Genomic DNA, 26,923 nt, shown 5'->3' with positions numbered 1-26,923 from the left:
AGGGTAGAAAGATTGAACTGGGATTTGAGGGCGGAGACGCTCGAGTAGCGGGAATAATCTGAAACAATGAATCTGGTTCCGCAAAATCTTTCCAGGAATAACTGTCTTCAATCTTTTCAATATTTGTGTTTGTGTGTGTGTGTAACAGGTACGGCAAATATCACGTAAACTTCGGAACTGCATCAGCTTTGAACTGAAGAGGTGCCTGATAACAAAAAAATGAAGTCCACGAAATAACCAGGATTTTAATGCAGATTGTTTACGCAAAATGTTCATCTTTTTGCACAAATGATGCGGCCAGGGAAAAGCAAGAATGGGAATGTACACCTCGAATACGGGCAAAATATAAGTCACCGGAAACAGTGCGCAGTATGCTTACGCAAAACTTCACAAATGTACATTTAAATATGCAATCAATAAACGGAACTAAGCAATGATCACTATACCTAATGGCCAACTGATATGTCCTTGGGCCAAGCTGCTGTCTCGGACGCACCATGTAAACAGAACTATAAAGGAAGAGCGCAGAAATAACGAAAGAAACTACTTCAAAACTGTTTTAAAAGTGCGAACCACTATTGTGCACTCAATTTAAAGGAAGGTTGCCGCTTCTAGTTCAAAAAGCAATGAAGAACAAAAACGACAAATGAAAGTAACAAACAATGCTGTTAGTACGGCTTCCCAATAGTTGAATTTGTTTGGTAACGCCGCGTATGCCGACCCCTCAGTGAACAAGGTGAAGCTGTCGATTGGCTGGTAATGTCCACCTGATGCCCGTATTCTTATGTTTATATTAGGTCACAGTGTTAACTGCTAAAAGGTACAAAATCCTCACGGCTTTAAAAGGTGGTGAACAATAATATTGCGTCAGAATTACGGGCTCATTGACCTGAACTCTGGAACAGTAGTGTATTTTCCTTTCGTTTGCGCTGATTTTTGTCCTGCTCGGTATCAAGGGACAACGTTGACCCGGTGAGGAAGCTTAGCGAAGCGGTCAATGACTTCCGACACGCTGATGTCGACATTTCTGTGGGCGTACAGAAGTGCCTGGCCAACCATGCGTTCCTCAGACATCGTGGAGCGTAAGTAGTTCTTAAGTAACCTCATGCTTGAAAACGTTCCCTCTGCGCTGGCAGTGGTCACTGGAAGGGTGACTAGAATCCGGAGTAGCTTGTACACATTCGCACAGAACCTGCTGTCGCAATGAGAGAGGGCATCGGTTCCTGTACCGGGGCTCTGGTTTGCTGCTTTGTTCGCCCACTTTGTCCACCATAGTCGCAGTTCTCCAAAACCAGCCCTCGTTTCGACGTCATGCGCAAAAACGGTCAGGAGATTTTCTGCTCCTTTCTCCCGATCATGTTGCATTGGTGGTATTGCGGATGATACAATTAATGAAAAGTCCTTTAGAAGTGTCCTGTGCTTTTCGAACCGTTGGTTTAACTGGGCTAGTACGTGGTTCATGAACGGAATGAACAGGGTTCTGCGAAAATATTCTTCCGCACTTTCGAATGCATTGCTCCCAAGGTTTTGCTTCCGGACACCGGCTCGACGGCTGGTGATCTCCACATTCAGTTTTTCTGCCAATGCCTGCATTTGTGCAAATATTTTTGAGAAAGAAACATTCGTGTTCTTGCGGTCACTTTCAATTATCTGCTGTATCACTTCTATGTCGTCAATGGCAGCGCTCATGTCGATACTCCTCGTCTGCAGCTTCTTTGACAGTGGCAAAGTCAGTGCTAACACGTGTTCCGTCAGATGCAGGCTTACAAGGAACGCTGGTGAAAAGAGTGCCAACATTAGACTGTTTGCCTGCATTCGACTTTCGCCATTTCCGTTAAACTTAATCTCCTCTAGTGCTGCGATGAACGGCTCAAAGAGGCTCACAAATGAAAGCACTGCATCGTGCTTCTCGGCCCAGCGCGTTTCGCATAGTCCCAAAAGGCGCTGCCTTGTAGGCTCAGGACAGCTCAAACTTATCACTTTTCGCAAAACGTGTGAGCGGCTAGAAGATTTACGGGAAAAGGCTGACGTCGCCTTCAGAGTCCCAAAACAGTTTCGAATGTCTGTGATGGAGCATGCTGCACACACAACTAGATAAAGGGAGTGACACGCGCAGTGAGTACATAGAGTGCGGCTGGATATTTCTCACGGACAGCAGCTTGAACACCATTCGTTTTGTCGGCCATCGAACTTGCACCACCGTAGCCTTGACCACGGAGATGCTGCATGTTAATTCCCATTTCTATAAGTAGCCTTATGATGGTGTCGGCCAAGGCCCGGCCATTTGGTCGTGAATTGGCACAAAGCCTAAGAACACTTCTTCGATTCCGTTCGCATCCTTATTAAGGTACCTTGCACAAACAGTAAGCTGCTCGATACCCGCAGCATCCGTCGTTTCATCAGCAAGTACGGAGAAGCAGCCTGCAGCGTTTACTTTTGCGACTAGGCTTTCCTTGATGATTGCAGCAGAGATTTCTATAATGTGGTCTTGTGCATATAAACTAAAATATGAGGCCTTATTGGGGCAACTTTCCAAATGCTTTTTTTTTATCTGTGTCGCCACAATCCGCGCGCATGTGAAGCAGCTCTTTGAAGTTGGCTGTATTTGTAGAGGAGGCTGTGCTTGAATCCATGGGACCACTGTCTCTATGTCCACGGAGAGCCACACCTTGCCACCCGCAAAAGAGAACTGTCTCAACAATAGGCTGTAACTTCCTTCGGATCTCTCTTATTTGAATTTGCCTGCCATGGTCCAGCTGATCAACAACACTGGGCACACATCCTGAGAAGGTTTGAAGAAAACTATCGGCTACCAGATGAGCGTCAGTGTGATATTTAGTGACTTCATGTGCACCGAAGACTTCGAGGGCGTGCTTCCACTTTTGAAATGGCTTGGATACGAGGGCCTTAGTGCGCGCATGTTGGCCCTTGCCAATCACACTTCTGCTAAAAAGGACACACACTCGGCAAAACGCACCCTCTTGAAGCGCTGAGAAGCTAAGCCATCGGTACCTGTCCAGCCAAGCCACGTAAACATTCGTTTCTGCTTAAAATCGTTCATAGACTTAAACATATAGCATGGCGGAGGAATCCAAGGAGAAGCTAGCAGTTGATTTTTTGTGTCATCATCCACTTTTGAGCCATCTGTGTAGAGCCCGATATCAAACTTGCTTCTGCTAACATTTTGATGGTCATAAAAAGATAAATAATTAAATAAATGATAATCAGGCTGAAGCCCAATAAATCCCACCACCCGGGTGACGCCGCTGGTTGGTGGTGTATGAGAGCACGAAAAATTTCGGGGGGGGGGGGGCTGAAGCCCCATAAGCCCCCCCCCCCTGGCTACGCCCCTGCATAGGACCGCGGTTCTGCAATTTTGGAAGCGGTCCTTAAGTAACTTTCGCCGCACTACTGTGGTGTCACGCGAGAAAGCATAGTGAGATTTGGAAGGGGCTACTATATAGCTGTCGCGGGTCACAACACATCTGGTTCAATACTTACAAAGGCGCGCACGGGCGGTATATTTACGAGTGTAGTTATGATCGTTGACGTCTAATAACTTAGTGGCAATCATTCAGAGCTGTTCGTGACTTTGTGGCGGCCCTTAAAAACAATGGTTGAAAATGTACGCCAGCTTTGTTTTGTCGCATACTAATTTTCCATACTTTTTGGTGATACGAATTTCGGATGGTACGAATATTTTTGGCGATACCGCTAGATTCGTATCACCGAGGTTTTACTGTATACGTATACCGCGTGCTGCGCGTGTTCGGTTGCCAATCCTGCTCCTTCGGTTCAGTTCCTTTATTCGGAGTTTTAAGCTCATGACAGGCGACGTGTGATGTCACTCAAATAAATTAAATGGTCGTTACAGGCAACAACCTTCGATTAAATCCAAGTTTTCAGCAGCTGCCGTGTAAGCGCTTCGTAAGTACTTGAAATTTAAACAAGAAATGAAAAGGCTGAGAACACGTGTCAAAGGGGATGCGTACGACGGTGATATGAAATATTGGTAGGTTGTGCGGAGTTTCTTTTTTTTTTTGCACCATATTTCAGTCTCTACGTTAATAAATCAACGTTTGCTGACTCGCTCACGGTCGTTTGAAAGTATGCTGAACAGAATTAGAGTATTCAATTAACGTAGATAAATACAAACCTTTCGCATCGAAAGACGTAATAAGATGTATTTGCAATAAAATAGTGTAACTCACTCTCAACTGTCCACTCCTGATAGGGCGTGATGCGGTCACTGTACTAAAAAGACTCATAGAGTCCCTTCTGCACTTACCTAAGATGACTCGAAGGCGAAAGACACCTTCGTCTTCTTTTTCTTCGGTCGATGTATTGTTCCTTCCCGCCCCCCTCCGAATACTGTCTAGACGTAACGTCGTTTTGCACTGCCTCCAAGATCGGAGGCATTGCAAGCTTTCCACGCATCACCTTGTTTTGTATTGCCTCCGTGATCGAGCCACCGATCACGGAGGCAATGCAAACCGACAAAGTCATGTGATGATGTCATCATGTCACGTGACGTTATGGCATCACAAATTTTGGCGGTTTGTGATGTCATGAGAACGTCATAATATGTCGTCATTATGTGATGGTTTTTTGCATCACTCGTGTTGGCGCTGCCGATTCGGGACGCCAACGGTCAATTTTTGCGTTTGATGAGGAATTTCGCCTTAAAATATTCAATCTTTTCACAGCGTGGTAAAGAATATCGATGACCAGCCAAAGGGGCCAAAAGAATGGTGGGAAAGAGCTCTCTTTCTCCTCTTCCTGGACACATTCGCCAATTTTCCTTACTGTTTACCATGCTGTACTATCGGTGACAAATGAAACACTAACAGCGGAGCGCGTTCCCCACGCATTAGGAACTCTATAATGCGCGCCGTCTTGTCATCACCATTGACAGGCACGCACACCCGATTAGGCAGCACTGCGCATTCTAAAGCATGAATCTGGCGCACGAGCGGCAAACCGCATGGGCATACTTATATCTATAAGGGTGCGTATTCAGATATAAGGGTGCGAACTGTACCACGCGCACCACTGCTGGCGTTTCATTCGGAGCCGATAGTACGTGTAACACGTTTTAATATGCATCCAACTCGCCCAGTCTACGCTAGTTGTCTGCAATAACCGTCTGGTCGATGAAGTTAACCATTTTATTTTGCCGGCAAACGTTTTGTGTACACAAGTCCACATAACTATAACTGGGAGTGGAGTGTGAATTTTAGTTCAACTCAAGTCTGTTTACATAGCGCTAAGTTTTGCGAATAAGCCGTAAAATTGCTCGCGCTTCGCTTCCAAAGCAGCGTAGACTCTCTTTAGCTCGCGTGGCGGGACGTACGCGCTTTCAAGTAAGCTTATTCAACGCCATCCAGCCGAGTCAGTGACGCTACGAACTCGGGGCCATGATCCTGACCGCGATGGCTCTGTGTATGTAGAAGATACGTTAAATGTTAACGTTTCTTAACCTGCTGCAATGCTAGCAGCCATCTAAAGAACTGTCCTTACAAGAAAGTACAGCTAGTAGTCGAGGAACGCCGTGCAACGTGAGCGAACTATAACGAAAATGCTGCTGTTCTAGCCATAGCCTAGCAGACGACAAAAGCCGAATCCCCGCCTTTTCATCATCGGAGCGCCGTTCGCAAAGCCGCCATCGGTGGCGCACGAGGCGAATAGCAACAGTAACATCTACGCAGAACACACAACTGTCTAGAAGGTTAAAAATTTCGTTCAGTATTTTCAAACGTTATGCACGCCTACCAGTTATTTATTCTGTTTTTGTGTTGTTGTCTTTTAACACGAAAGTGTTTTATGTCGGGGTCCACCACGGCTCCACTGACGCATTTCCGTCACAGATATGACGTTCTAAAATACAAAGACTAACATATGGCAAAGAAAAAACTAGAAGAAAAGTTCCGTCACCGGGAGTTGAACTTACGACCCCTCGATCCCCAGCGCAGAACGACACCGCCACAGACGGCACGTTCTTCGACATACTAACGGCGTGCTATTTTATACACCATTTGCCTGTGGCTGTACTCGGAGATCGCAGTACATCAGCGTGTTTTCGTTATCACTAGCGAGATGGCGCGCAGGGCTCGAACGGCGTAGAGTCACTGGAAAATCAGAGTACCGCAAAGGTAGGCTGCACGCGGGCAACATTGGGTGGCGGCGGCCATGTCCCTTCCAGACCGTCCGGCGCGATGCTAGCGTGTGTTGAGAAGTGACCGATCTTTTAGCCTCAGTGTCGTGTTACGCTCGGCAGAACGGCATTATGTGTGTGTGTTTCTTCAAGAGGATATTAGAAGGGATTTCGAGTCATCAACAGGTATGGATCGACTGCGCGGTTAGCGGTGTAACTAATGAAACGTACGGCGAATGTTGCCATGTGCTCGCGAACTCTCTTCATGGCTTCATCGGTCTCTTTTCGTGTCACGCCCGGACGTGTTCGCTAGGTCCGGAGCTGTAAACATAGTTGCATTAGCGCAGTGACATCGTGCGAGATGCCAATTACTTCGACATTTGGTGAATCTGGACTCTTTGCGCTAGCTTTGCAGTCGGTGTTCCAGGTTTACTGCACTCGAGAACGTTATCGAACAACATCGAGAACATTCAACATTGCGTCCTTCGACTGATCGCTGACGCATAGCTTGCATGCGCACCGTGCTTGCTGTTCAACTGGTTGATATGTGTAATAGAAGTTGTGTGTGTACGGTAATTGGAAGTTGTGCGCGACGTCTTGATTCGGAACGCCAGCAGCCGAACGCACGGGCGAATCGGCGTGCGGTAGGTAAGGTGCATCTTATCTTGCGATACGTAGAAAATAGGCCATCAAAAATGATTGACATCACTACTTAATTGTTTGATTTCCTATTTCTTGTCTCCTTAATATTCCCAACGTTGCAATGAATTTGCAAATATTTTGCTGTGTTCCGACAAACAGTTCTTTTTTTGCACTCGAGAACGTTATCGCCAGCGCTTAAACAGCTGGGGTTCGGTTTCTGCACTGCTGCACTTTTTTTTCATAATGCACTCTTATCAAAACTTCCTCGGCACGGTGCTTTATGTTCTTTTGATCAGAAATAGCACATCCCGGAATTTTTAAAGCGCATGCTACTGCAACACAGTATGTATATAGACCTAGGGCTCGCATAAAATCGACTCCCTCAATGCGTGGGATCTGCTATTTCTTTTTTTTTTTTTTTTGCTTTGACCATTTCTCACCAACTATACAGTATTTTAAGGGTACGCTCGGCGCAATACAGCATTAGCAGCATTTTTTTTTCAACAAATTTAAAAATACGCTTGATAACATGGCCTTATACCAAGTTTATCAACAGAGTTCCACGCTTCTGTTTCGTGCAATGCCAAATGATCATGCCAAAATTGCCTTCAAGGTATGCCAGTAAACAGTTATTATTTTAATAAATCTTCGATTTCGCTCTCGTGCGTGACACGCTTATAACTCGGATAGCATGCGTAATCTGTTCAACAGATCGAGATATGAAAGCCGAGCAAATAGAAAGGTACGTAGTTTTCAATATCGCTGACCATAGCGAACCGAAAAGGTGAAGTATCCTGTCGCATAAGATCTTTTCCAGCAAAGTTAGTGTAGTTCACTGCAGGAAGGAGTGTTATTCGAGGGGGGGGGGGGGCGAATTCGTTCAGGCGAAATATGCAGCCACGTAAACGGCGCTCTTTGACATTATTTTTCCCACACGGCAAACGAGATTCCCAGAGTAGCTCACCAGTAACGTTCGCTTGATGGTGAGCTAGTCTCTTCTGGCATTTGCATGCAGTGGCGTAGCCAGAGGGTGGCACACCGGGCCCGGGCCCGTTCCCCCTCCCCACCCCCCCCCCCCCCGAAAAAAAAATGTCTGCTTACGTCCCTGACTGCATGACGCGTTTAAAAAAGCGACGAAGTACTTCTGGGGACCGTGGTACTGCTAAATGTCCGGCCACGCTCTGCATTGAACGCGCACCCAAAGCGCTTGGAAGGGATATGGCGGCGAAAGGTCACGCGATGCGAGTAAGCCACTCGCGTCGGCGGCGGCGCTCGGAAAACAGATGCGATACTCTGAAATTTTTCCAGTGACTCTAGAACGGTGAAAAGTACCACGACCGTCCTGCTCGCCGCCATATTTGGTCCAGCGCGGCCGAAGCTGCGGAGGCGCGGTGTTGATTTCACGGGTAACGCATGTTTTACGCATTGCGTGCGCTTTTGCAGCCCCGAATGAAGCATACCGTTGTTCTCTAACTGATTAGGAAAAAAATAGCGGCAGTTTTCACTTGCCTACACACGCACGCACGCCTACTAACGCGATACTACTAACGCAATTTCTGTATGACGAACGTTAGTGACAGGTGGTAACTTGAAAATCATGACTTCCATCACTTACTTGCCACGCTCATGGTGCGCTCGCGGCCGGTTCGGTAGCTTGATATACACCAAAATTGGTATAGCGCGAGGTGACCGTATGCGAACATGAATGACAGGTGGTAACGTGAAAATTATGACATGCGTGACATGTAAAGCATGGTTTACATTACACTGTCTTTGTGCGCTTCCGGCCGTTTTGTTAACTGGAGGTATACCAAATTTGGTATGGCATGACATCGGTGCGTGACGAACATAAATTACAGGTCATGCTTTGTATGTACCAGATTCCACATGCATACATGCATGACAAACATGTGATATATAGTAAACTAGATGTCATGACATGAATGACCTCATCTGCCTCAAAGACGAACAAGGTGATATATGCAGCTCTTTGCTGGCTGGTTCGCATTAGATTGATTCCCACAATACGTGGGATCTGCCGGATTGACACAAAAGGCACAATTATACAATCACGTCTCGCGCTACCAATCTTGGTGCATATCAAGCCAGCGAACCGGCCGCGAGTGCCCCATGAGCATGGCATGTACATGATGCCTTACATGACATGCGTGTCATTATTTTCATGGTACACACTGTTATTTATGCTCGTCATACAGTTACGTCACGCAATACCAATCTGTAGCAGTCAGTATTCATGGCGCGCTGATTGTTATATGTGAGCCAAAGGCGTGAATTTTGCGCCAAACATAATTAAGAGCTGCCCGGCAATGTTATTGTGGATGAACCTTCTGCGGCAACCACGCGAAACAAGCTGCACTAGTGCAGCGGAGATGCAATCATTCCCCGAAACAACATTTGCGAATTCTCAATGAAACGCTTGCCTCACAAAGGCGGGTATCAGTCGTGGGAATAATTTTTTCGCGCCGTATTCTCTGCAGCCGCAAAGCCCGTCGCTTGGCATCCTTTTCCCGCTGGGAATAGCAAAGAGGGCTTTGCCCGTTTCCCGCCGGTTGCTGAACCCAAAAGCGCAGCACCCAGGCCTTCTTCGATGCCTCGACAGGCTTGCGATGAAGTGTCAAACAATACGGGATGTCGTAATGCTCCTGCATGCTTTTTAGAGGCTATAAAAACGATCGCCCTTCAAAGCACCGTGCGTCGGCGACCGGCAGACACTAGCGAGGCGAGCTGAGCTGGACTATATCTGTGGCGAAGCCGCCGAAAGGGCTCGGCGGCGAAGGGAAAACGAACGCGGTACTTGAACGGCGCGCGTCGCCCCACTCGTTGAGATGATAAAGCCCCTTTATGAGATGAGCGTGCGCCTCTACAGGACGTGGGGGCGTGGTTAGAGTGTTGTGGCGTGGTCTAGAGTGACCTAGAATAGGGGGACTGTCCAAAGCGCCGGCTCCCGCGTGGGCCTTTTGCCGTGAACTCCCGCGCCACGCCGCTGCTGCGCCGGACCCGTGGGCTTTCCGCGCTCGGGAAGCGCGCGGAAAGCGAGGGGCGTCTGCTACGCGCTGTAGTTTTTTGCGCCGCGTTTCCACACAGGGCACTTGAAGTCTACTTAACTTAAGTAATGCGGTGCGGAATGAAGCTTATCCATCTTTAAGCGATGTGTTAGTGCTGGGGCAACAACAGAATGCAAAAAAAATCATGTGTCAAGCGGCATCAGCGTGGCCTAGTTCCGGTCACAGAGTTCGAGAACGTTGGTGCGTGTAAAAACGCGCAAAACAGACACGCACAAGCAAAGAACGAAAAAAAAAACCCTATTCGCAAGAGTAATCGGGCAATAGCATCACGCATGCACGAATTAAGAGTTATAAAAAAAGTAAATTGCACGCGCAGTCAGCTGAAATACTTGCGCGCAGTGACTTCACGAGCTTTTCACTCATAGTCGCCACTGGTTTGCTAGCCATATGCACACCGCTTTATTTGACAATTCATTAGCCTCCACAAGTTCTTTATTATGTACGGAGCACACCGGGATGACGCAAGGGAAACAAAAAAAAAGATAAAAAATAGTAGAGATGGCCATACGACTGCAATGCTGTTGGCTTATTTTTGTTTCTGAGGTAGCGTACAACAAGGGTCACCGTGCGCAAACATTTGAAAGAAAAGCAATGCCAGGTAAACTAACCTTATTCCACAAGTTTTTGCATAATAGGCGTAATATAGAAAACGCTTTACAAATATCCAGGTATCATGAAACAAAGTTGCAAATGCCCCATTCTTGCTATACAAGCTGCCTGAACGAAAATACTGTAAGAATATATATATATATATATATATATATATATATATATATATATATATATATATATATATATATATATATATATTATCCCATGTTGCATTGTATCGCTGAACGTCATTATGAAACGTTCGCGCGAGATGCATGCATTGCTTCAAGCCACGAAATGAAAACAGTTTCAAACCTCCTTTCATTCTCAACTTCAGATATTTTCATGGTTCTCGGAGGTTAGCGTTCGCCCGGTTCAGAGACTTTACGGAAAGACGAGTACTTACATAAAATACAATTGTTTCTGCGGCAGTTGAGTGCGCGCAACAGGGCACCCGACCGCAATTTCCCGCTTTTTCCTGATGACCTCAAAATAGCGTCCACCACAATTTCGTGCTGAAGCTCCGGAGTACTTAAATAGCGAGTCTGCTCATCTCTTGAATAAATATAAAGAGATGACCACACGGGTAAAGCAAGCCATCACATGACATGGTCGCTTTCCATTGCCTCCGTGATCGGCCCCCGATGTAGGCAATGTAAAAGCAGGTGAGGTGCAGAAAGCTTGCAATGCCTTCGATCCTGTGGGAAGTCCGAAACCACGTTATGTGCAGAAAGCTTTCGGAGAGGGGCGAGGGAGGATCAATGCATCGACTGACGAAAAAGATGGCTTTCGTTTTCGAGTCATCTCAGGCGAATGCGTAAGGGATCATGTTTTGTTTCTCATGTAATTTTTTTCGCATACATTTTACCTACGCGGTCAGTTCTTCAAAATGTATGTGCAAGTCTAACAAGTTGACATCGATATCGGTGACCACCACGTTTTTTATAACCTGACGGAAACAAATCGTCAGACCACACATCGTCAGAATTATTTCTGGCTAACGAAAGCGGGTTTGCGCGTCATACACCATATTATTATTGTTAGTCCTTACGCATATGGCAAGCATGTAAAGTTAATGATGCCATGACCTATCGGTCGTGTTGGGCATACGTACATTCGTGCCCCTCCGTGCCAATTTTCGTGTATACCAAGTGAACGAGACGCGAGTTAGGCGAGTAATTTTTTACTTTTGGTGCCGCGGCCACGCCGACTGACACATTCGGCTTCACATGAAATGGCTTGAAACAGCAGAGCGCCGGAGGCAGCCTTGTAAAACAAATCGAATGCACGAAATAAAAGATAGGATATGAAGGGTGCAAACGCGTTAGCATGCATGAGCTAGTTACTACGTGCATGTGCTACGTTCTCCTGGTTATCTCCAGTTTATTCTCTCCTGCAGCAAGTTTACGTTCGTCATTCCACACGAAAGTAAACTAAGCGCCTTTTCTCACGATGATGTCCGCGCAGGATGCGTTCCTCAAACAGCCGCGGAAGTGTGGACAAATGCGGTGACAAACCAACTGCAAGGATATATACAAAAACCCCGTTTCAGAACACCCAAACGCGCTCTCTGTGTGATCAGTCGCTGCAGTATTATGTTGCAGTGACGCAGTATTAAATGTTGCCCAAATTTCCACAATTTTTGCAAATAGCGTCCAAAATATCACGCGCGTAGCAGATGCTCGCCGCTTTGGCGCGGCTTCCGCCGCAGAGAAAGCCCACGATGGATGGATGGATGCTATGAGCGTCCCCTTTATAACGGGGCGGTGACATGTCTGCCACCATGCTCGAAGAAAAAAGGAAGAAACTTCCTTGTTTCATGCTGGCCTAATTACCACATTGATGATGACCTTACCTACATTGATTAAATCTATGTTATTATACCAAAAAAAATTAGAAATCCACGGTCTATCTCTCTGCCTCTTAAGGCAGAATGACCTTATTTTTTTTCCCCATTATTTATTTTTGTACTTTATCTCTACTTTTCTGCCAATACTCTAACCGTCTCTTACTTATTTCTATCGCGGACGTGTTCAGCTTTCCATTGTTGTCCCTAAAACCCAAGGCTTCCTGTAGACTCGTGCCCACAAGTATACCTGGGTGAATATTGCCACATTCAATCAGTACATGTTCCATCGTTTCCTTAGTTCCCCCGCAGCATGTACATTGTTCTTCTTCGTTACTGAATCTCGCTTTATAACTACGCGTTCTAAGGCAGCCCTACCTTGCTTCAAACAGTAAAGCGCTTCCCCTTGAATTATCGTAAAACCTTTCCCTCCTTATTTCGTTTTTTTCCCTTTCGGTAGTAACTCAGAGCCGGCTTCTTTTCCATCGCTGTCATTCAATAAGTCCTCTCCGCCTCTCTTACCTTCCGCTTAATGCTCCTTGTTGCCATATCGCCCGCACTGCTAGCCGTATATTTACTGGTGAGCCTCCTAGTTCTTTTTCTCCACTGCGTGTCAACGCTTTTAGATGCGAAGTATCTTAAGGCGGAGCTCAATCCGGTGGTGGTGGTGGTGGTGGTGTGCGGCGTGACCACCCTTACTGCGCATGCGCATACGCTCTCCACTCACCCTCTCCCCTTCTCCACTTCCACTCTCCCCTTCCCCTCTCCACTTTCCCTCTCCACTTTCCCTCTCCCCTCCCCCCTTCCACTCTTCCTCTGAAACGCGGGCTAGACATGCCGAAATTCTCTCCTGCGCAACGCCGCGATGAGCTCGAGCGCATGCGCGTCCCCTCCCCTTCTCTCTCCTCTCCTACGCTGCCCCCCTCTCGCCCGCCTGTCGACCGCGTTCCCCGCTCGCCCTGTGAGAATTAACGGCCAGGCTAGATGGAAGATACGACGCGCGTAGCGTCCCTCTTCGCGTTCCACGACGCGAGGTCGGTAGCATGCCCAACGATCGCCAACGGAACGCGATCGTGCAAGTGCTCCGGCTTCGCATCGCCTCATGGTCCCCTTTAGCGGGAGATGGTGTAATTTTTTCTATACAAATACCTGAAAACCTTCTCTGCCCATCTACTCTTCATTTTCCTCAGCCTCTCTTCGAATCTCATTTTGCTCTGAGCTTCCCTCACTTCAAAGCCTGTTCATCCCATATCACCCTTTACAGCCTCATTTGTCGTCTTCCCGTGAGCGCCCAACGCGAGGCGGCCCACCGTCCTTTGATTTACATCCATTCGTGATTGTACCTCTGACTTCATGCACACCACTGAGTTCCCAAATGTAAGCCCTGGGACCATCACACCCTTCCACAGCCCTCGAAGCACCTCGTACCTATTGTATCCCCATAAAGCTCTGTGCTTCATAATTGCAGCATTCCTCTTTCCCTTTGCTACCGATGCTTTCTCCTGTACCTCCATATATCTATCCCCCTCATTTACCCATACTCCGAGGTACTTGTACTCGCTTACCGTCGGTATTTTTTGGCCCTGTATGAAGACCGCATGGTCGTCGTGATCACTGAATACCATCAATCCACATTTTGTTGCACTAAATCCTAGTCCTAGAGCCTCACATTCCCTTCCGCATATATCTGCCAGTCGCTGTATATCATCTTGACTGTCCGCAAATAAGACAATATCATCAGCATAAAAGAGACCTGGAAGCTTCTGCTCAACCATCGTGCCGACCTGTTTGTGCGACAAATTAAATCCAATTTCGCTACCTTCTAGCGCTTTTTCCATGCTCACCATGTACAGCATGAATAACACCGGGGACAAAGGACATCCCTGTCTCAGCCCCTTGCTAATTTCAACGCTGTCCTTGCTACTTATTCCTTCCCATTCTATACAAACTGTGTTTTCTCGGTATATTTCCCTCAAAAGCTGTATACAGTCGTCCCCTATGCCCACTTCTTTCAATATATCCCACAAAATTTCCTGATTAACGTTGTCATACGCCCCGGTGATATCTAGATAAGCTACGTATAAGGGCCTGTTTTCTATTTTCGATACTTCTATACACTGGGTAAGAACAAACAGATTATCGTCTGACCGCCTGTCGATTCGAAATCCATTCTGAAGTTCTCCCAAAATATCATTTTGTTCTACCCATGCTTCTATTTTCAATTTTACTGCCCGCATCGCCAACCTGTATAGCACCGATGTAATGGTTAGCGGTCTATACGAGCGAATGTTATCCTTTTCTCCCCTGCCTTTATAGATTAAGTTCATATGCTACTTTTTCGCTAACTGTCTGGTATTTCCCTCTCCTGTAAGCACTTTTCTACGGCTTTCAGCAGTGCTTTAGTGTTATGTCCGAGTTCGTTAATCAGGCTGACGGGAACCCCATCTAAGCCCGGAGTAGTGCGCTTAGGAATTTTTCCTTCGGCCTTCTTCCAATTGAAATTCTCTAGTACTACATCTTCGTCAGTTGCACTCCTTTGCGTACTTTTACTCACCGGGGGAATCCCCTGGGTGACCTTTTTAAACGAATCGGCTGTTATCTTTCGGATGTAACCTAGCGCTTCATGCCCTTCCAATTGATTTCCTCCTTCATCTACCAAACGTTGTTGCGTTGTGACAGACTTCCTACCTAGCGCTTTTAGGTGGCTCCAAAATATCCTAGGCACGGCCTTCTTCTTTTCGCGAATCTCTGTCATCCAGCGTTCACTTTCACCTTTAATTTTTGCCTCGACTAATTTCTGCACAATGGATTTTTCTCTAAATATATTTCCCATATTTGGTTGACTTCGTCCTGTGGCCGCTTCTCCTTTTTTGCCTGTCTGTGCTCCCGTGATGCCTCACGTCGCTTCTCGATCGCCTCCCGGATTTCTTTGTTCCACCAACTTTTTGGCTTTCTCTTTCCTTTCCAACAAATAGTTTTCTTCTCTTTTTCCATTTCTTTCGTGATTACATGTAGCAGCTCACAATACTTCCAGTCTTTGCCTGGTAGTTCGTCTACTTTTTCCTCGACTCTTGCGGCTATATTTGTTATTTGTTTGTCATTTAGATACAAGCTGCCAAACTTTGATTCAATGTTCTTATTTTCAGTTTTATATCCCATTTGTAATATTATGCGTTTATGATCACTACCCAAGCTGTTAATGCCTTCCTCGTCTATTCTCATCTCTCTAAGTTTGTCACATATTCCTTCTGTCATGAGACAATAATCAATGCTCGATTGCCTGTTTCCGACTTCCCACGTGATCTGCCCCTCACACTTAGGCCCCACGTTAACTATCTCAAGACTATGTTGCTCGCAGAGATCTAGCAATAACTTGCCATTGGTGTCTGAATATCCGTCAAGGTCATGAATGTGAGCGTTCATGTCCCCTAGAAGGATTATTTCGGCATCATGACCAAATTCTTTAATATCGGTGCTTATGCATTTCACTATCTCCAGATTATTTTCTCTACAGTTATTCCCCGTCCACAAGTAAGCTACACCTAGCCACGTTTTCTTTACACCTACTGTGCCCGAAACACAGAGGTGCTCTGAACACGTCTGTTTCACTCTATCCCATTTTGTTCTGCTATGAATTAGCATTCCAACACCCCCACCTCTCCTTTCTGATGTGATCCTGTTACATCTTTCCCAAATATAATTGTCAATATGTGGTGGCTCTTCCAAGTCTCTAAGGTGTGTTTCTGTAACCGCATAAACACCTATCTGTTCCTTATGTAACTGTCCCTCAATCTCTAACCATTTTGCGTTTTTTCTGCCACCCTGAATATTTATGTAACACGCACCTTCTCCCTTCTTTTACCTTTTCTCTGGTTTTTCGCTATACTGCCTGTCAAAGAGTCCCCCTGGTTGTTTTCCTCATTACAAGCTACCCTGGGCACCGAAGAGCCCGCGTGCCCCCCTAAAAAACTACTGCGCGTCCCGCAAGTCGCCAACCCACCTCATGACCAAGCCTCCTATCGAAGTGTATTCCGTCTCTTCGAAAACCACCCCACCTGTGCACCTCTCTGTTTATTTCCATTACCTCGATGCCTTTTTCTCGACTCATCTTCCATATCTCTTTGTTTGCGTCGACAACCGCTCTTTGCAGGTTGCCGTCACGCACCGGTACTTCCGGTATTGTGCATACCACTATCTGCACCTGAGGGGAAATGGCGCGCATGTCATCTACCCCTTTCGCTAATGTGGTCGCAAGTTCGGCTGATTCTACATTCAAGACGTCGTTTAGACCTCCCGCGATTATCACGATGTTACGTCCATTAGCCTTAGTTGCGAGTTTTGCGCTAGCTTGTCTCATCACTGATCCCGGCCCATGACCCGGGAACTTCCCTATTAAAACTCGTTTGTCGCCTCTCACCCTTTCCTTGACTGCTTCTGCGCATCTAACTAAATTCGAGCCCCCGGCGATTATCACGTGCTCCGACTTCTCTGCTGGACTGTCCCGCACCTGGCCACTGCCTTGGTTACTAGCGCGTGCCACTGCTGCTGTATTGTCCCCTCCCCTTCCCAAAACGACTTCGCGGAAGCTGGGTCCTGTGACCCTTGCACCTGTCTTTTCCAAACCTGTTTCCCTCTTCGCGTCTACCACTGTGGGGGTCGATGCCCCTCTGTTCCCGCTGTCGCTTGCTTCCTTGTTCGCCATGACTACCTTTGCTAACCCCTCCTCGGCTGACTTAAGCCTTTCCCCCACAGCCATCGTTTTTTCCCGCTCCGTCGCCAACGCATTCTCCAGCTCGGCGATTCTTACCATGAGCTCATTCTGGGCAGCCATCATTATTTCCATTTTCGCCTCTAACTCGCATTGCTTACACTTGGCGTCAGCTCCCTCTGTCTTCTCATCCGTACAAACCTCTATTTTCCATCCCATTCCGCACCCTGAACACTTTACGGTCTTTTTGACCATGGCTAGATCGTTCACACGGCGGATTAGATACGCTTAAAGCCAAATGATATCACTAAACTCCGCAAGTATGCTACACTGCAAAGCACATGTGTACCTTTCAGCCACGTGGTGTCCGAACAAACAAATAATAATAATAATAATAAAAAAACAGGCAACTGTCACACAGGAAACAGTACAAAGCTGTAAGCCCTATTAAGCTTCAATCTAGTGGCTTATGTACTCATATAACTAAAAAAACAAGCTCGAATCATGCAAAAAAAAACTTATCTGACGCTGTCATTCCGGAGCCCACGAAAAACACGTCCGTCCTCTAGCAGAACCCTCCAGAACGGGTCCGGCACGGCAGCGCCGCGGCGCGGAAGTTCACCGCAAAAGGCCCTAGCTCCTCCCATGTATTCGCGCGGCGCTTTGGACACTCCCCCTATTCTAGGTCACTCTAGCGTGGTCGCTCCTGCCCGCGCGCTTATCTTGTACGTCTTGCGCTATCACCGCATCACCGCAAGTTGGCGCTGAAGTTACAGAGAGCACGAAGATCACTTCGCTCACTGCAGCGGCTGCTTTTGCGAAAGGAGCGCGCTGCTCACAAACAAATAAGTTACAACTGTGACAGTTCGCGCTCATCCTGTGTATACTTGTGCGTTCGTTTCGTGCGTCCTCCTTTGTATTTGAAAAAGCGCTTTAACTGTCGAGCTGTGACAGTTGTTAGTTCGCGCTCATCCTGTGTATGTTCGTTCCGTGCGCCTTTTCTGCTTGATCAGCGTGTTGCAAGTTTCGAGCTGCTTGCCGTTCTTCACGTGACATTACCACTTGTTGCTATAGCATTCATTCCTTCGACCTCGCGGTGAAACAATCCACAACAAACGCTCAACTACGTCTGTGAAGACACGTTTTACTTTCCTGTTATAACGATTCCTATGACAGAGGGATCAACCATGTTTTTGTTTGTTTTTTTGACAGACCCACTCCCTTCATAAACGCGGTGAACACATTCATTGTGTGCTACTCATTTGCCATATCACTCTGAGAAAAAAAGAGTCAAAAGAGGGTCATGGAACCGTGACTCTCTTCGGGCGTCCATGTGACCCCTTTTGGAAGGTACACGCAGAGAAAAAGAGTTAGCATTTTGGAAGGAGTCACTGGACGCTCCTGAAGCGCGTTTCGATTGGCTTCCGTCATCAAAGAGCCGCCGATATCGCGCGCTTGCCCTTTGGCGCCGTTGTGGCCCGTTGCTCGCCGACGGAGACGGGGTTGGCGTCGGGGTGGCGCGCCGCTTCTGCCTTCTCTCTCAGTCGTCTCAGGTCTCAGTCAGTCTCAGTCTCCTCGTCTATAGGCCTGACTGGCTGCCCAGGCGGCGCTGCGAAAACGGTGCTAAAAAGCGCCCCCTACGACAAGTTCTTTGGTTTCGAGTAGTCAGACAGGCGGCCGCATGCAGCACTAAGCTCAGATGCGCAATGGAGCCGCCGCTGTCGGTTGTGCTGCGCTTTGGATCTCGGCCAGTTTCTGGCGTGGCTGAGTTCTTCAGGCCAAGGAATCTGCGTAAACGCAAGAAGCTCGTCAACGTCAAGTATGTTTACGACGTGCAGGAGATTGAAGGAACCATTTCGGCGCGCTGCAACTCGCAAGTGCAGCGAATCTCATACGACGTTGAACTCGAGTTAAGTTTTACGAGGCATGCTCGCGCGATTAACGACAGTGCATAAACGAAAAGATTGCTGTTAAGAAAACCGACATGATTTGCATTACACGACGAAACGGAATCAAGATAGGTCCAGACGAAGGCTAGCCGTCGGCGGCCCGAATGAGCGCATTCGCGTCGTGTGCCGTTTTCTGCCGCATTCAGTCGCAAACACATTTTTTCCCCATGCACGGTCGTAATTTTCAACATTTGCTTCTAGGGAATTCGTCAAATTCTGTCAGCGTGCGGTGGCGGTCGAGAAGCGACGGCGCGCAATGTTTACAGCCGGCCGCTGGAAGCAGCCGACTGTAAGCTGCCGGAAAAATCGTAGGCACATACGCAGGGTGACTCATGGCATCGTTTTTCTCGTTTCGCACGAAATGCCGGCTGCATAGCCTCGTGATCGCCGTCGGCAGCCACGGCGTGCCGTCTGGACTGCACACAGGGAATATATATATATATATATATATATATATATATATATATATATATATATATATATATATATATATATATATATATATATATATATTCCCTGTGTGCAGTCCAGACGGCACGCCGTGGCTGCCGACGGCGATCACGAGGATATATATATATATATATATATATATATATATATATATATATATATATATATATATATATATATATATATATATATATATATATATATATATATATATAAACGCGTGCACGCGCGTACGAAAGTAATCAGCACGTTACGTTGCAAACCACGTTTTGCTCGCGTACTCACTTCACGCGTCGGACGGCACGTATCCCGCGGTTCCGTAGCTCCACTTCGTACGGCTTTCAGGGGAACCAGTAAAACCGCACATTAGGATCCTTACCCCCATGTTCGAGGCAATTAACCACGCAACAATAACGGCGGCGACCGCGCTTCGGGACCGCGCGCTGCTCAGAGCCGTCGCCCAGACCACCTGCTTTCGGCACGGTTTGTTGAAGCAGGGATCGCTCGTCAAACATGTCAGACTCTGCAGGCATAGCGGACAAGTTCCTGCGTACGTTTTAAGCACTTTTTGAGCCTGAAAACTGGCGCAAAATTAAGTAAAACGCTTAAAGCATCTGAGAACCGCGTAACTCGCCGGTCGGCGTCCATTTTTGACTACCCAAGCAACTTCGGCGCACGCCACCAGGCTCCGCCACAGTACTCAAAACTCCAGCGCGTCAGCCCTATTGGAATGCGTTGCGTGGTTGCGTTGATAGCGCGGGTTGCGAGTCTTGAAGTTTCATCAGTTTCATGTTCATGCGCGTCTTCGGTGGTGTTGACGCCGGCTCCGTGCACGAAGTGACGCTTGGAGGGCGGAATATTCATGGAGCTGCGGATACGGACAACGGGCGCCAGTTAACGGTGAGTGTACTGCTTTCGTATGCACTTATTATACAGCTTTAGCTGGGCGTCTGCACCAGCTCTGCGGAAGTTATCTGCCAGCGATTTCCAACAGCAGCCTGTGTCCGCGGGGCTGTTGCGGATACCCAACTAAAGATGTCAGTTAACGAGTTGCCACTGTTATGCGCGTTGCTGTACAAGCTCCCATAAAGTGAGCGATGCAAACAATTATCAACGGTCATTTCTTGCTGATCGCACGTTGTGTCTGCACTACTGAAGGTGCAAGATGTCGTTTTGAGATGCACTTTAGTCTACTTCATAATAACATTTCCATCGACCTTGAGTGTGCTGCGTGCTTCCGCGCGTGGGAACGTGAAAAAAAAAAGAAAGCCTGTGTACAGAACGCTCACACGCACTATATATAATGGTTTTTGTTGGCTTAAAGACGGTAGTTTGAGGTGCAGATATAGTACGGTGGCTTCCAGAACGTACGCGGTAGTCATTCAAGTTGGACACGCCTCGCCGGTAAGGCGAAAAAGCTAGAGACTTTCGACGGCGCCCGTTGTTACGGCCGTGCACTTTTTTCCTTCGTTACTGTTTGCTGTTTTCATGGTTTGCCAACATCTGCGATGACGCTATAACAAAATCAAGTGAGTGTCCGTGATTGTGGGAGTTATGTGTGCTAATTCTAGCATATATGACATGTCTGATGTCGACGTGGACGGCGTCCGCACGCGCTGGGTCTCGTTCGGGCCCTCGTACTCGCATGTGTTTATCTGAGTATGAGTTACGTTTGTAAAACATGCGGTCAGTAACCGCTCACGGCGTGCCCCTGACTGCCTGAGTATGTGCTTGGGTGCCGGGGTAAGCCGGCGCAAAACCGTGTTTATTTTGAAACCAAATTTTGAAGCGATTTCTCAGAAAAGAAGAGCTTTCATTCGTGTATAGCCAGTGCGTATTGCGACACGAGGTTACCGCTGCCTTTTACGTGAAAATTTGTTTTCGTTGCGAAATTTGAACTAAACACTCGTGGCAGATGTGTGTACAATAACGGTGTGTTGAAAAAAGGATGGTTTTAAATACAAATAATGTGTGTGTTTTGGTTATTTCCAGAATCCCGGATCACTTCTCCCGCCTTTTCACTCCAGTTGACAGCCACACTCGGGGAAACGAAGGTGCCGCTCTGGTCTGGCGACTCACCGCTCATGATGGGAAAATCAACAGCGGCGTTCGCCCTGTCAACGAGGCAATCGGTCCTACATTTCTTTTGGTTGGACAAGACGACGTAGGAAAAGAGGTGAGTGGTACCCAAGCAAAGGAGCCTAAACCAATTTCGTTTGTTGTTTAAAAGAGGCTCACATCATCTTGTGCTGCAAGTTTGTCGCCAAGTGACGTGTTACAAAAGCTACTATTTGCAAGTTGTGTTTTACACGATAACGGCAAAAAATTTGGTTGCTTGCCATACGTGTTTGCATTTGTTGTTTTGTTGTGAGCCTTCATTGTGTCTATGTGAACCACTTATTTTGTAGGTTTCGCAAACCTTTACTGCAATTTCATTTTCGCATCATAATATCACGTTCTGCTTTTCAGATACCGTTTTTCATGGTGCTCACGCTGAACAGGAGCGACAACCTAGCAAGCCACAAGTCTGATGCCTCCAGCCGTCACCACTTTTTGATTTATTCTTTATCATAAGGAATAAAGATTGAAACATGATGCCTATTTCTGCAGTTTATTTTGCACTATATGGCACTATGCACACCAGTCACACATTTTAGTTAGCTATACTCATAGAAGCATGTAAATGAGGAATACCCAAACTTCTTAATTGGAAATCAAAGACCATCTTTACGCGCTTTCTATATAACTTTGCTGGACAATATGTGTTGTTTTGACGAGTTTTATTAAAATAATGATAAAACTGAACTATTCTTTTTTTGCAGTCGCTGGGCAGAACGGCAAGTATTATTGGACTTGCTTAAAATTAATACTCCACTACTTTCAACAGTAGTTGCGCAAAAGTAGAGCAAGGGTCCAATGAGTAGCTTAAAATACTTGTGGAGTCGCTTGACGCTTCGGTGTGGGTCACTTGACCCCCGTAGGAGTGTTACCGGCAAGAGTCCTCTGACTCCCTATATGTGGTAACGTGATCCTTGTGAATGAGAGTCTTTCCACTCTTCCTAGAGGGTCAGGGGACTCTCCTAGAGCGAGCCGACCCTGACCCACCAAGAGAGTCACCGTGACTATTTAAAGAGTCCTATACGTGGCAAGTCAGAACTCTGCGAAAAGAGTCACGCATTCTCTTTGTTTTTCTTAGAGTGTAGTGTTCCTTCAGTGCCTTGTGCCGCACATTTTTCTTCGTTATATTTTGTCTCGCAGGCGATGCTTACTATTGCTCGCGGTGTGGAGGAGACCTCGAGAAAATATGCAATGCTCCGCCTCTCAGTTGACGGACTGACGACAGCAACGCAGGTCTACGACTACATTAGCCAAAACCTGCACCATCTTCGCGAGGTATGAATATGCACTGCTTGGTCATGTCATCCTCATTGCGAGATGCTTCAGATAGTGAGAAAGCCCATTAATGAATTGAAGTGTCGGCTCTCTTTTTTTTTAATATAATTCAATCTTGAGTTTTTGCCTGCCCAAACCAGGATGTGACTATGATTGACGCCGTTGTGGTGGACTTGCGATTGTTCCTGACTACCTGGAATTGTTTAACGCGCGTCCATATCTAGGTGCACGAGTGGCCTGTTTCCGTATCCTAAAGAGTGCAGTAGCGGGATTTTCGGCCACCGTCACATGTATGAGATTAGCGGCAACGCATGACGTCATACCACCGCAAAATTTTGAATGAACAGGAAAGGTTAGCACAAGTATCGCTGTTTTGACAGTGTAAGTGGTTGGCCAGTGTCCCTGGGAGGGGTGAGTAACCTACGCCGTGCCAGTATCGCCACTGCCAGAACCCGTGTTGACAGCGACGTGCCGCTCTACCGCTGCCGTCATGCGTGACGTTTCTATTCAGGTCACGCGACTCTCCCTCATGTGACGCTTACTGAGAGTTCCGCTACTGCGTTTTTTAGGATATAGAACACGCGCACGAGTGGCCAGCAAACAGCGAAACTTAAAGACACGACTAGAACTGCTCTTTCTTTGTGCCCAGCTGACCTTTTTACAGCACTGAGGCTGTCAATACTATGACGAAGTCCTAAGCGTGACGTTTTGGAATACCTTTCTTACTTGAGTTCGCTTGAAAAACTAAATTTTGGTCATCACAGAAAACGGCATCGTTAAATATTTGTTTTACCAGTGTAAGAAACGTATGCTGTACTACTGAGAAAGCAATATTCGTCCTTTATTACGCTTAACTACGCATTCGCCCCGAGATCGAGCGGAGTAGCTGCCTGGCGGCTACTGGCTGAAGTGCGCCTAGTGTGGATTGCTCCCTGCGTCGTCTGCTAGCCGCGGCGTGTTTGCATAGGCACGTACGCCATGCACGTCTTCAAAGGCAGTTTGTCTGTTGTGTACAAAAGCATTTGGCTTTTCTAGGCTGTATATGCATTGTGAAAAGATCAGTGAGTGCAGTTGTCGAGAGTGCTCTGTGTGGTCGTCGTACCCTGCCTTCGCCAGGATCATATCAGTGTGGGTGCTGCTTTGTGGTTCAAGCACATCGTAAAGTGTAGTTGGCGTCGTCTTAAACATGAGGAGCATTTGGCTATCGTGTGAATGCAGCGCTTTAGCGACCTAGTGTTAAACAAAAACAAGGCTCTAAGCCATACATTTGCGGATCACACTTGTTGCTGGGCGTATAATTGTGTGACTGTCTTTTATCAGTTCCGTGACGAGCTTTAGTTGTGCTTAAGATGTGATTTTATTGCGCGGTACTGGTCCCACTACAGAGTGATATTTTTCACAAGTAAAGTCTGACTCTTCGGTACTTAAATAATCCCCTTAACAAAAAATGCAATGACACCGAAGTGATAAAACTGAGTTGCCGGGCGCTGTTTTAACTTGGGGCGAAATGTGTGCCTGTGCTAAAACACTGGTGTACTTTGATTTATGTTCGCATTACAGAACGCAGATGGTCAAAAATTAATCCATATATACGGCGTTCCTTACAGTCATATCGTTGTAATTTCACGCGAAACCTTATCTTTGTTGTTTTCACGTTATCCTTAGCTTTTGTGCGGCCTTGCTTTAGATTTATGAAGGCAGTGAGCATCGTTGGCTTGAAAAAAAAAAGGAACAACTCACTTTTGTCCTATAAATAACCACTCCTCTGTTACATCATTGTCATGCAGGTAATGAATCGAAGAAGCTCTGTGCTGAACTGTTTTCTTTTTACACTGTTACTGGAATAAAATCAAGCGCTTACGTCAAGCGCTGTCAGCCACGTAGCTTTTATGACTACATTTCTTATCAACTGTCCTACATATCATGCAGAGCTGAATAAGAAAAAAAACACGGGTGCGTATTCTTGCACACAGCGCACAGAATGCTATTCGGTAGCCAGGTAAGAAAGAAGTAAATACGTAATTAGTTCAGTCGCGCAACAGCACTCTGTAGTGGGCGGGACACAAGCTATGGAAGAATTGCTGTTCGGTAGCCAGGTATGAAAGAAGTAAATACGTAATTATTTCAGTGGCGCAACAGCACTGCGTAGTGGGCGGGACACAAGCTATGGAAGAAGTGCTGTTTGGTAGCCAGGTATGAAAGAAGTAAATACGTAATTATTTCAGTGGCGCAACAGCACTGCCTAGTGGGCGGGACACAAGCTATGGAAGAAGTGCTGTTCGGTAGCCAGGTAAGAAAGAAGTAAATACGTAATTATTTCAGTGGCGCAACAGCACTGCGTAGTGGGCGGGACACAAGCTATGTAAGAAGTGCTGTTCGGTAGCCAGGTATGAAAGAAGTAAATACGTAATTATTTCAGTGGCGAAACAGCACTGCGTAGTGGGCGGGACACAAGCTATGGAAGAAGTGCTGTTTGGTAGCCAGGTATGAAAGAAGTAAATACGTAATTATTTCAGTGGCGAAACAGCACTGCGTAGTGGGCGGGACACAAGCTATGGAAGAAGTGCTGTTTGGTAGCCAGGTATGAAAGAAGTAAATACGTAATTATTTCAGTGGCGCAACAGCATTGCGTAGTGGGCGGGACACAAGCTATGTAAGAAGTGCTGTTCGGTAGCCAGGTATGAAAGAAGTAAATACGTAATTATTTCAGTGGCGCAACAGCACTGCGTAGTGGGCGGGACACAAGCTATGTAAGAAGTGCTGTTCGGTAGCCAGGTATGAAAGAAGTAAATACGTAATTATTTCAGTGGCGAAACAGCACTGCGTAGTGGGCGGGACACAAGCTATGGAAGAAGTGCTGTTCGGTAGCCAGGTAAGAAAGAAGTAAATACGTAATTATTTTAGTGGCGAAACAGCACTGCGTAGTGGGTGGGACACAAGCTATGGAAGAAGTGCTGTTTGGGAGCCAGGTATGAAAGAAGTGAATACGTAATTAGTTCAGTCGCGCAACAGCACTGCGTAGTAGGCGGGAGACCAGCTAAACACGTTCAAATAAAACAGCAAAAAATGTCATGAAGTGCAGAACCGCGGACTGTCGCCGAGGAGCATCCCGTTCATTGGCACTTCTTTCAAAAGTAATAGTAACGTTCGGTGGACTTCGTGCATCGATTCGGCAATGGAGAACGTACATATTACCAGAGGGCTGCAGTCAACGCGTTTTATTCGCCGACAATCAGTTCAAGCAGCTCACAACGAAGCGCCACTGGGTACACACGCCGCCAGCCGCCTATCCACGCTAGCGCGGCGACAGTGCTGCCACCTGTAGCCGGATCTCGGGGCGAATACAGGGTGTTTTTTTAGACAATACAGATTTGTTATAATAATCCTATAAGAGTGAGGCTCTTGTCGTTTTCGCACACGTACTCCAAGTCGAGGCGGAAAATTTTTGCCCCAGTTAAAATGACACGGTGGCCGCTAATTAACAAACTTTTGTCAATTAATTTTGTAATTATTGACTTGAAGGCAGGTATTTATATTAGAAAGTTGTAGTGCGTGCCAATTTATGGCACACCCATTTTTTTTATAAATCACGAAAGTTGCACGTAGTTCGAGATATTCGTGATCGAATGTCAAGGGCGAAATCGAAACTGATCGCGCCCGGCGCGCACAAATGCGGCGGAACACCGGAACGACAAATAACAGGGAAGTGGAGAAATTCGAATGAAGGCGCGCAGAAGCAAGAATCTGGCCAGAAAAATCGGCAAGCATTGTGAAATACATAAGTACGCAGCTTAATGTTTGTGTGCGATGGGTGGTGCCTATATGTGTTCGTTTCTTAAACTATTAAGAGGCGCGAATAACTATTTCGCGTGTCTGCGACAAGAAGCACCGAAGTGGCAGCCCCTGAGTTTTATGTTTCCCAGACGAAGAGAAGGTTGATATCGTGGTTCTCTTGTACACAGTTCGAAAGAAACAGATAAACACCAAACACTACGCGCGAAAATGAGGCGATGCGAGGGCACAAGTAAGATGACTTGCAGCTTTTCACGAAAACATACGGGCGCTGCGTGCCTTCATTAAAACTTTGTCGCTCCCTTGTGACGG

At 46.8% G+C, this 26,923-nt stretch overlaps 1 protein-coding gene across 1 annotated transcript in view; it reads left to right on the top strand.

Annotated features, from left to right (window-relative positions):
• The window catches only part of LOC119385613 (uncharacterized phosphotransferase YvkC), a 156,698-nt gene that overhangs the window by 77,472 nt on the left and 52,303 nt on the right, over positions 1–26,923 (top strand). The window contains exon 24 of the mRNA XM_049414037.1: positions 22,685–22,819. Within this exon, the coding sequence (XP_049269994.1) occupies positions 22,685–22,819 (135 nt within the window). The remainder of the gene's footprint in view (positions 1–22,684; positions 22,820–26,923) is intronic.

This window comes from Rhipicephalus sanguineus, chromosome 3 (assembly GCF_013339695.2).
Source record: "Rhipicephalus sanguineus isolate Rsan-2018 chromosome 3, BIME_Rsan_1.4, whole genome shotgun sequence".
NCBI lineage: Eukaryota > Metazoa > Arthropoda > Arachnida > Ixodida > Ixodidae > Rhipicephalus > Rhipicephalus sanguineus.
Note: the sequence above shows the minus strand (reverse complement) of the source record. Positions and strands in the feature narration are given on the sequence as shown.